The sequence below is a fragment of the Trachemys scripta genome, chromosome 6 (assembly GCF_013100865.1).
Source record: "Trachemys scripta elegans isolate TJP31775 chromosome 6, CAS_Tse_1.0, whole genome shotgun sequence".
NCBI lineage: Eukaryota > Metazoa > Chordata > Testudines > Emydidae > Trachemys > Trachemys scripta.
In genome coordinates, this window is record NC_048303.1 from 10,326,632 (window position 1) to 10,337,855 (window position 11,224).

Sequence of the window (11,224 nt, forward strand, 5' to 3'; positions counted from 1 at the left end):
AAACCAACCTACTTTCCTTCGTTGAGAAGGTAACAGATTTTTTTAGTTAAAAGAAACGCAGTGGATCTATTTTACCTCAATTTCAGTAAGGCATGTGATACGGTTCCACATGGGGAATTATTAGTTAAATTGGAAAAGATGGGGATCAATATGAAAATTGAAAGGTGGATAAGAAACTGGTTAAAGGGGAGATTACAATGGGTCATACTGAAAGGTGAACTGTCAGGCTGGAGGGAGGTTACTAGTGGAGTTCCTCAGGGATCGGTTTTGGGACCAATCTTATTCTTTTTATTACTGACCTTGGCACAAAAAGTGGGAGTGTGCTAATAAAGTTTGCAGATGAGACAAAGCTGGGAGGTATTGCCAGAAGAACCGGGATATCATACAGGAAGCTCTGGATGACCTTGTAAACTGGAGTAATAGTAATAGGATGAAATTTAATAGTGAAAAGTGCAAGGTCATGCATTTGGGATTAATAAGATTTTTTGTTATAAGCTGGGGACTCATCAGTTAGAAGTATCAGAGGAAGAGAAGGACCTCAGAGTATTGGTTGATCACAGGATGACTATGAGCCGCCAATGTGATATGGCAAGAGAAAAAAGCGAATGCGGTCTTGGGATGCATCAGGCGAGGTATTTCCAGTAGAGATAAGGAGGTGTTAGTACCGTTATACAAGGCACTGGTGAGACCTCATCTGGAATACTGTGTGCAGTTCTGGTCTCCCATGTTTAAGAAGGATGAATTCAAACTGGAACAGGTACAGAGAAGAGCTACTAGGATGATCCGAAGAATGGAAAACCTGTCCTATGAAAGGAGACTCAAAGAGCTTGGCTTGTTTAGCCTAACCAAAAGAAGGCTGAGGGGAGATATGATTGCTCTCCATAAATATATCAGAGGGATAAATACCAGGGAGGGAGAGGAATTATTTAAGCTCAGGACCAATGTGGACACAAGAACAAATGGATATAAACTGGCCATCAGGTAGTTTAGACTTGAAATTAGATGAAGGTTTCTAACCATCAGAGGAGTGAAGTTCTGGAACAGCCTTCCAAGGGGAGCAGTGGGGGCAAAAGACGTTTATGGAGGGGATGGTATGATGGGATAGCCTAATTTTGACAATTAATTGATCTTTGACTATTAGCGGTAAATATGCCCAATGGCCTGTGATGGGATGTTAGATGAGGTGGGATCTGAGTTACTACAGAGAATTCTTTCCTGGGTGTGTGGCTGGTGAGTCTTGCCCACATGCTCAGGGTTTAGCTGATTGCCATATTTGGAGTTGGGAAGGAATTTTTCTCCAGGGCAGATTGGCAGAGGCCCTGGAGGTTTTTCGCCTTCCTCTATAGCGTGGGGCACGGGTCACTTGCTGGAGGATTCTCTGCACCTTGAAGTCTTTGAACCATGATTTGAGGACTTCAGTGGCTCAGACATAGGTTAGCGGTTTGTTGCGGGAGTAGGTGGGTGAGATTCTGAGGTCTGCGTTGCGCAGGAGGTCAGACTAGACTATCATAATGGTCCCTTCTGACCTTAAAGTCTATAACTCTATGACTATTAAATTACAGTTAATGTAATTTTTAAAAAATCTACTGTCAAATATATTAACTGTTAGTGTTTCCCAATCAACAGCATATACCTTAAAAGAAAATATGGAGGTGCTGAAATTAAGAAATACTAAAGAAAAAAAATACAAATCCAAGGGGCAAAGTTAAGTTTGTTGTGTTGAGTTGAAATATATTTAATTAGTTGAAATTCTTTGAATTAAATTATTTTGGTTGACAATTTTTTTTAAAGGATTTTTTTGCTAAATAAATTGTCAATGTAAAATTTTTCTATTTGCAAATATGTCAGTACAATTTTTTCAAACCTTTCATTCTGTAGTATTCAAAAGATCATTTTGTACAATAGTTTTTGGGAACTATTTATTAAAAAAATAAAACTTTACTGAAATGGTTATTAAAATTTTTCATTTACCCAAAACCCCTCAGTTTTTTGTAAGCAAAGTATGTGAACAACATTTCTAATAATTTACCAATGAGAATTTTCCTTTTGGTTCCATTTTGAACAAAAACAAGTTCAAAAAATCCAGAAGTAGCTCTAGTATTGAATAAGAATGTGACTGTGGTTATTACGATGATAGGGTAAGATTTAAGATATCTTAACTATTCATTTCTTGCTTTTAAATACTTGAGGTTTGTAAATGAGGCAATAGATAATTCTGTCCCATTCAGGTTTATATACTATACCAATCACACTAGTATCTGAGCATTCAGTTGTCCTTCAATAATCTTTATGGGTTTAGAAACCTTTTTTCTTCTTTTTTTGCACTTTGAAGTTACATTGTCTTCAGTAGAATGATCTTATGGTTCAGTATAACTACAACTTCCATTTCATAAACTCAAGTGATTCTTCCACAAAATCAGAAAATAAACTAGGATTTACCAATAAATATCTGTTTAAACTGAAAAATCCAGAATTTCTTCTCTCACTCAGCTGTTTTAGATGAATATCTCCTCTCCACCGTAATACAACACTACTACTTATCTTCTTCTTGGGTTTTGTGGCATAACAGACTTACTTCTTGAATTTATGACCGCCATGCACTGAACTTCATTTCTTGTTCATGACTTAGAGACTCACACCTTTCCTGGTATTCTTAAAGAATTGTAGATAGAGCTTTTAACACTATTTCCAGCTACCCATGAGTAATTTAGCCATTGAAATTTGTGGTAAACATCTTAAAACACCACATCCCCTAGTAGTCTAACCTGATAGACATTCCTCATATACTCTCATGCTAATTAACTAGTCCAATCAGTTAATTAGCTAAATACTGGGATTGTATAAAACAGCAACAGGTAGGCCTTTGCTGTTTTTTCTTTCTTCCTTTCTTAGGGCATGGCTACACTTGCAGATGTAGAGCGCTTTGAGTTAAACCAGCCTTCGGAGAGCGCAGTAGGGAAAGCGCTGCAGTCTGTCCACACTTACAGCTGCAAGCGCACTGGCGTGGCCACATTTGCAGCACTTGCAGCGGCATTGGGAGTGGTGCATTATGGGCAGCTATCCCACAGAGCACCTCTTCCCATTCTGGCGCTGTGGCTTGTGGGAAGGGAGGGTGATGCGGGGCATTCTGGGTCCTGTCCCAATGCCCTGTGATGCATCAGTTTGCATCCCAGCAATCCCTCTGCTTCTGTCCACATTTGGCGCCATCTTTCAACATTTTTTATGCTGCGTGCTCTGTCTTCCGTTTCGGTCTGCGGGAATGGAGCCCAAACTGCTGAGGAATATGCTGACGAGTCTCGCCAGCATGTCACGTTTGGCAGTCGAGTTACTCCTTAAGATCCAAACTGACAGTGAGGACTCCGACGATATCAACTCGAGTAACACATACGACACGAGATTGCTTGTGGCGTTCATGGACATGCGCACCACCGTGGAACGCCGCTTTTGGGCTCGGGAAACAAGCACTGAGTGGTGGGATCACATAGTCATGCAAGTCTGGGATGACGAGCAGTGGCTGCAGAACTTTCGGATGAGAAAAGCCACTTTCATGAGCTCGCCCCCACCCTATGGCACAAGGACATGAGACTGAGAGCTGTCCTGACGGTGGAGAAGTGGGTGGCTATTTCAATCTAGAAGCTGGCAACTCCAGACAACTACCGATCGGTCGCTAACCAGTTTGGAGTGGGAAAGTCAACTGTGGGAATCGTGTTGATGCAAGTTTGCAGGGCCATTAATCGCATCCTGCTCAGAAGAACCGTGACTCTGGGTAACGTGCATGACACTGTGGCTGGCTTTGCACAAATGGGTTTCCCTAGCTGCGGAGGGGCGATAGATGGGATGCATATTCCAATTCTGGCACCAGCCCACCTAGCCTCTGATTACATTAATCGGAAGGGGTATTTCTCTATGGTTCTCCAGGCACTTGTGGATCACTGTGGGCGTTTCATTGACCTTAATGCAGGCTGGCCCGGAAAGGTGCATGACACATGCATCTTTCGGAACACTGGCCTGTTCAGGAAGCTGCAAGCTGGGACTTTTCCCCCAGACCAGATCACCATAGGAGAAGTTGAAATGCCCATTGTGATCCTTGGAGACCCCTTTGACCCTTTAATGCCGTGGCTCATGAAACCCTACACAGGGAGCCTTGACAGCAGCAAGCAGTGGTTCAACAACAGGCTGAGCCACTGCAGAATGACAGTGGAGTGTGCTTTTGACCATTTAAAGGGCCGCTGGCGCTCTCTGTTTGGGAAGCTGGACCTGTCCGATGACAGCATCCCTACATTTATAGCCGTGTGCTGTACCCTCCGTAACATTTGTGAAGGGGCGGGTGAAAGCTTCACTCAGGCATGGACCTCGGAGGTTCAACACCTGGAGGCTGAATTTGAACAGCCAGAGAGCAGTTCTATTAGAGGGGCCCAGCGCGGGGCTGCAAGGATTAGGGATGCCTTGAGGGAGCAATTTGAGGCTGAAAGCCTCCAGTAATGTCTGGTGCCCTGCACGGGAGTGAAGTGCAGTGGTTCCAATGTTAGTAGGAATCTGTGTTTGCTACACTGACTTGCAGTGCCTGCTGCTTTCCTGGGCTAAGGTATCTTTTACTTTATGCAATAATAAAGAATGTTTTCAGAGCCAAAAAATCCATTTATTGAAAAGAAACACAACTGCTTGGGAAACAGAAAGGGCCAGGAGGTGGGGTGGGGAATGATACAATCACAGATTTGCATATGTCCTCCTGTTCTCATACTCAGCCTTCCTGTCTGGAGTTCTGTGCAATGAGTGCTGCACTTCAGGATGGCTAAACTGCATGGTGATGGGGGATGAGTGCAGTGGGTAAGGGTCGTAGTTTTCAGGGCTGGGTGGTGAAGTTACAAGTGTTGGAGGTAGCTGGTGGTGATAAGAACCCAGATGTTGGGGAAAGTGGGTTGGAGGTGACATGGGGGCACAAAGAAAAGAGTTGTGGGACAAGGGCTGGGGAGGGTGGGCACGGTAGTGCTCCGCTTGCATGGCTACGAGCGCCTGGATTGAGTCAACTTGGTGCTCCATGATGCTTATCAGCTGATCTGTGCTTTGCTGCCAGAGCTCCACATTCTGCTGGCGGATCCTCCTTTCGCTCTCCCTCCACTCCTGCGCTTTTAGATTCTCGTTAAGTGACTGCTGCATTACTTCATGCAGCATGTCTTTGTTTCTATGGAGCCTCTTCCTGATTCTTTGCAGTCTTTCGGCTGAGATCTCAAGGTTGCATCTGTAAAGGCAAAATGCAACACTTAACAGAGGCAGCATTGTTCACACCAGACAGAGCAATGATTCCCCCGTACTTAGGGAGGGCAAGCAAAGTCTATACAATAGCATAATTTGCCTGTCCCAAAGCAAGCGCACATAACCCATGGGAGCCCCAAAATGGTGAGTAAGCACAGGGTCAAGGGGAACTGATTTGTTTCATGGCTGTACTGTCCTCTGGGTTTCTGTGCCTTGGGGAGAGCCAACAGCTGCAGGGGGCCCCTATACTGAACATTGTCCCCACATTTTCCACAGGAGTTCGTCCTGGAAGATATCTCGCTGCTGAGGGTGACCTGGGAAGCAGGGCCGGCCTTAGCAAGAGTGGGGCCCTCTGGGGGCGGGGCTTGCTGCTGGCAAGCCCCGCCCCCAGGAATCGGGCCCCGCTTGGTCTGGGGTCGCGGGGTTTGGGTCCGGGCCGGAGCCGCTGGGGCCGGGGACAGGCTGGAGTCGCTTGGCTCAGGGCCGAGCCGGCGCGCCAGGACCCGAGCCAGAGCCGCTGGGGCCTGAGGGGCTCGGGCCGGGGCTGCTCGGGAAAGCGCCCCAGTGCCCGAACCGGGCCGGGGGTGCTCGGCCGGCACCGCTCGGCTGGGGCCGGGGCCAGCGCTGGCGCTCCGGGGCCTGAGCCAGAGCCGCCGGGGCTGGGGCCTGAGCCAGAGCCGCTGGGGCCTGAGCCAGAGGTGTTCGGGCCGGGGCCGGGCCAGTGCCCCGGGGCCTGAGCCGGGGCCAGGGGTGCTTGGCCGGGGCCGGAGCCATGGGGTCGTGCTGGGGGTGCTCGGCCGGAACTGGGGCCACTGTCCCGGGGCCTGTGCCAGGCTGGAGCCAGAGCCGCCGGGGCTGCTTGGCCAGGGCCGGATTAGGCCGCGCCGCGCCTCCCAGGAGCCCTCCTCGTGCCTCCCCCACTTACCTGTTGCTGCTGCCGCCTGCCCCTTTTCAGACTTCCCGCGAACATCTGATTCGCGGGAAGCAGGGGAGGGGGAGGAACAGGGGGCGGAGCATTCAGGGGATGGGAGGAGGGGGAAGTGAGCTGGGGGCGGAGTGGACAGCTGCGGGGCCCTCTTAGGCGCGGAGCCCAATTCAGCCGAATCGGCTGAATCGGCTTAAAGCCGGCCCTGTCCACTGGGTGGTGCCAGGGGACCCATGAAGACCCAAAAGGGGGACACCAGCAGCGTTCCCCTAGCAGACCAGGACCCCAGCAGTGACCCCGCCATGTCCCTCTCCCCTCCCACACAGATGCTGTGACCCAGCAAGTGCCCCTGTGCAGTGGGCAGTAGAGTCAATTCTAAGTCAAGGGGGGTGAGCTGGGCACTGGGATTTTGGGGTGGGGGAAGTGCAAGAGGGGAAGAAAGGGGCAGCAGAGGAGAGAGGGTGGGGATGGGGGCAGGGAAGAGGGTGGGGGGCAGTGCAGGAGTGGGTGGGGACTGGGGGAGCAGAGCAGGGGTGAGAGGGGAGAAGATGAGGGTCTCTTACCATCTGGCGTCCCTGCCCTGCTCCTGGTGAACTGAATGCAAGGGTGGGGCAATAGGTAGCACCGGGTGCCGCTTGCCCTCAGGGCTTCCAACACCAGGGGCTGCTCAGCAGAGACCTCCAGGTCCTGCGGGAGTCAAAGCAACATTTGTGGCCGTCAGCAGGGAATCAGACCCGCTGTGGAAACGTTCAGCTCCGCCCCAAAGTTTGCTGTTTCCATGAACACACGTGGTATCTGATCATTACCTGTGTGATTTCTCCAAGATACTCCTGCCCCGTGTCCGCGCCGTAGGCTCCAGAGAGCTGCCAATCTCGCACCAACAGGTCCAGGCGCTGCAACAGAGAGCACAGGAGAAGGGTCACACTGGGGCTGGGGGCACAGAGAGGAGACCAGAGCTGGAGGCTGTTGTCCAACCCAGCCACGGACACTGAGACCCTGGGCATGACGTGGGAGTGGAGGGAGAACAATGGACTGGCTGTTTCTTTGGGGTCTGTCCAGCAACTGGCACAATGGGGTCTGGGTCTAGGACGGGGGCTCTGAGGTGCTCTGGCAATAGAGACAGTAAATAGGAATAGTAAGAATCAGGTGGGATAACAGGACTGGTGGGGGGTGGAACAAGCATTATATCCTCATATGGGGGGTGATGGGAAACAAGGACCCACCTGGATTGGGGCCAGATTGCAGGTCCCTCCAACCTCCTTCGCAACCTGAATGAACATCTGAGATGCAGAAAGAGAGAGAGAGAGAGAGAGAGAGGGCAACATTTTTCCATCTTGAACAAACCATCCCCGCACATGTGACCAATCAAGATTAGCAATGCAAAATAAACGAGTGAAATAAATGCCACTGAAACTAAAGGGATTCCAGACAACATTCAGTGGAAACGGATCATTGAAGAGAGAAAAATTGACAAAATGAAGAGAGAAAACATAATTTCAAACAACAATAACTCAACATCAGTAATCAAAGATATAAAAGCACTAACTGAATTCAGAAAACCCACTAGTTGGTTCTAGAAAAGCAGTCACAGAAGACACAGAAAGCCAGAAATCAAACTCATCAAGCCAACAATTGGAGACCAAAAAGAAATAATGAAAAGAAGAAAACTAGTCATTGGAATCAGAAAACCAATGATTGAAACCAGAAAAGCAGTGAAATAAATCACACAATCACTTAACAAAATCAACACACTAATAATTAATGCCAGAAAACCAATGGTCAAAAATAGAAAACCAGCATTTATCCAAGTCAGAAAAACAGTAATCAAAGCAAGTTATCAGGAGTTAACGTCTGAAAGCCAACAATAAAAAATAAGTATTTGAAATAAGAAAACCAGTAGTCAAAGAGTCAAAACCAGCAATGCAAGTCAGAAAACCAGATATCAAAGACAAAATACTGTACCCCAAAGTGAAAGACAGAAAACCAGTAATCAATATCAGAAAAGCAATAACTGAATGCAGAAGTCCAATCAAACCCTTAACTAACGCAGAGCGATGCAGGGTGCCCAGGGCTGGCTCCTGCCCATCCAGACTCAGTGTCTGGGTGCAGGGCATGTGCAGGTGGCTCCTGCCCCATATGGGGCACAGGCAGAGAGCAGGGCTGGGTGCCACAGGTATATTGGAGCGCCAGCCCAAGAAGGCCGAGGTACGGTTGGGCGGGCATTTCCCTTAACTCTGCTGGCCCTGGCTTGGCTGAGCACGACATTCTGGCTGGGCACGTTCTGTGAGAAATGCTGATTTCTGGGGGCACCTGTATCTGGGCTACCCCTTGCTCCATGGTGGCATGGTGCCAGGGCCACCGAGAGCGGGTTTGGGCCCCCCAGCAAGGGCGGACCGGCTAAACAGGGCTGACGAGAGGCGGGGGAAGCTGGGCTCCAGACCCCGTTCCGGACCACTGGGTCCCGGGCCCCCTTTCGGACCGCCAGGTCCCGGTAATTTGTACCGGTTCCCCCGCCTTGTCAGCCCTGGTTCCACACACCTCAGCTCTGGGTCACCAAAGCTACCACAAGGCTACCTGACCCTCCCGGAGACCTGAGTCTGCAGGCGCATTTCAGATCACTTAGGGGAGTGAACTGGGACACAAAAGTCTCTTCTCCACCAGCCCCCCAGAAGGTCCAGCACTCAGCAGTGAGAACCAGAGCTAATCGGTTAATGACAAATAGCCACCAGGTAATGATAAAGAACCAGAAATATGACAGTCACTAATATTTGATTAATTACTGCTCACGTATTACTGTTCAGCCTCATTGCTCGAATCCCAGCCTGGGGCAAGATCTCTGGGACTTTCTAAACATCAATAACAGCCTCTAGACTGCCCCCCTCCAATCCCTACATCACCCAGGGTCGTGGGTCCCCCCAGCAGAGACCTGGCTGTCAGGTCCGTGTCTGTAGAGCTGTGTGTATCCTCTGAACCACCCACCTCCAAATAATCTGCCTCCGTCTGCTTAAACGTACTGGAAATGTTAAAGATCTGGAAAATAATAATAAGAAAAGGTGAGCCCCCCTGCCAACCCCACACCTCACCCCACCGCAGCACAGCCCCCCTGCTGGCCCCCTCACCCCGCTCCCCACAGCACGGCACCCCCTGCAGAGCCCTCAGTCCCGTCCCCCGCAGCACGGCTCCCCGACCCAATAGGAGCTGAGCAATATGCCCAACACGGAGAGCTTGATGCTGGTCTCCATGCGGCGCTGCAGGTCCAGGGAGTCTATAGGGAACTACAGGGCTGGGACCTTATCCCCATCTGCCCATTTCTTTCCCCCCTCCTCCAGTCCCTCCCGTCCCCCTGCCCCTGCACAGGACTTTACCCCCTCCAGACTCCCCCATTCCCCTCCCCCCCCACTACTCCAGTCCCCTGCTCCCCTTAGAGTCTTCCCCCCACACCACTCTCTTTCCCCTCCCCTACTGCCCCATCCCCCATTCCCCTGCCTGCTTCCCTGCCCCATTCACCCTCCTCCCCTGGGCTTGGACCCAGAGGGGCTGGTCCCACATCCACACGCCCCTCGTCACGGTCGCTGTCCCATTGCGACACTCAACCCCCCCCCAGGGCCTCGTCCTCTCGGCCCATCCATGACGCATCCACAGCCTCCTGTAGGGGGTGACCAGGGCAAGGTCAGAAGGGAACGGGGATTGGGTCTGGCATTTTCAGGGGGTAGGGTGGTGGGACACTGGGGGAGGAGGTGGAGTTCTAAGGGTTTTGGGGTGGGGTTACAGCTGGAGGATGGGACTAGTGGTACATGGGGAGGGGCCATGGCTGGAGGGTGGGGCCTGTGCTGCAGGGGGAGGGGCCATGACTGAAGGGTGGGGCCTGTGGTGCAGGGGGAGGGGCCACGACCAGAGGGTGGGGCCTGTGGTGCAGGGGGAGGGGCCACGACCAGAGGGTGGGGCCTGTGGTGCACGGGGAGGGGCCATGGCTACAGGGTGGGGCCTCAGTTGCTCTGCCCTGGGCCTGGTACAGCGGGAGGGCCCTGCCTGGGGAGAGGGGACCTTTGCTGTCAGGGGCATGCCAGTCGTGGAGGGGGCCCTTGCCAAGGTGGGTGGGGTTTGTGTTGCAAGGGGCAGGGCCCTGGCTGGGGTGGGTGGGGTCTCTGGTTCAGGCGACGGGGCTCTAGCTGGGGCTCCTGTCCCCACTCACCGGGCTCTGGAGCCAGCGCAGCAGGCAGTTCATCAGGAAGGATTTTCCCCGGCGCTGCTCCCCGATGATGGACACCAGGCAGACGGGGGTGTCCCCCACCCCACCCTGCTCCAGGCAGAGGCTCAGGGCCTCCTCGTACAGGATCAGGCTGCCTTTGTCATCCGGACGAACCAGCTGCACCGGGCGCCCCGGCTCTGGCTGAGCCCCCGGCCCCTGTTGCAGGGACAGAGCAGGGTCAGAGCTAGGACCCCATCCCAGAGCCAGCCAGTCCCTGCTTCTGGATGAGAGCCCTGTGCCCCATTCCCATCCCCTGAACCAACTAGTCCCTGCCCCTCAGATCAGATCCTCTTGAGCCATTTCCACCCCCCATGAGCCATCCAGTCCCCTGCCCTCCAAATCAGAGGTTGCGCCCCCTAGAGAGGAAAGGCCCCATGTCCCATTCCCCACCCCCTGATCCAGCCAGTCCCCGCCCTGCGCCCCTTTCCCCTGATTCAGCCTGTCTGGTCTCACCAGCTCCATCTCTTCCCGCAGGGGCTCTGTGATTTTCTTCACCAGGGCTCTCAGCCGCGTGTCTGGGGTCATCCTGTCCCTGGAGCAGGGAGTCCGGCACTCGGGGCACTGGTAGCCCTGGGCCGAGACCCCGCGCCAGTGAGCCACGAGGCAGCCCTGGCAGAAGTTGTGGCTGCACTCAATGGAGACGGGGTCGTCCAAGACATCCAGGCAGATGGAGCAGGTGACGTTCTCCCGGAGTTGATCCATCTCTCTAGACCCGCTGAGTGGGGGGAACCTACTGGGTCAGGACCTGGCACCCGGAGCAGTAGGGCTCTGCTGGAGGACGGCTGATCTCTAGCCCA

General features: G+C 52.1%; 1 protein-coding gene and 1 long non-coding RNA gene across 2 annotated transcripts; both read right to left on the reverse strand.

Moving 5' to 3' along the window:
* Positions 1 to 6,781: 6,781 nt before the first annotated feature.
* On the reverse strand, positions 6,782 to 9,264 carry LOC117879339. The gene is made up of 4 exons (XR_004646237.1): positions 9,158 to 9,264; positions 7,402 to 7,458; positions 6,985 to 7,071; positions 6,782 to 6,865 (listed from the first exon to the last, which is right to left on the reverse strand). It is a non-coding gene; the product is annotated as an uncharacterized LOC117879339 (long non-coding RNA).
* A 424-nt stretch (positions 9,265 to 9,688) lies between these two features.
* On the reverse strand, positions 9,689 to 11,217 carry LOC117879504 (E3 ubiquitin-protein ligase TRIM4-like). The gene is made up of 2 exons (XM_034774743.1): positions 10,881 to 11,217; positions 9,689 to 9,824 (listed from the first exon to the last, which is right to left on the reverse strand). The coding sequence occupies exons 1-2, from the start codon at positions 11,127 to 11,129 to the stop codon at positions 9,768 to 9,770; spliced, it is 306 nt and encodes a 101-aa protein (XP_034630634.1). The 5' UTR covers positions 11,130 to 11,217; the 3' UTR covers positions 9,689 to 9,767.
* Positions 11,218 to 11,224: the final 7 nt, after the last annotated feature.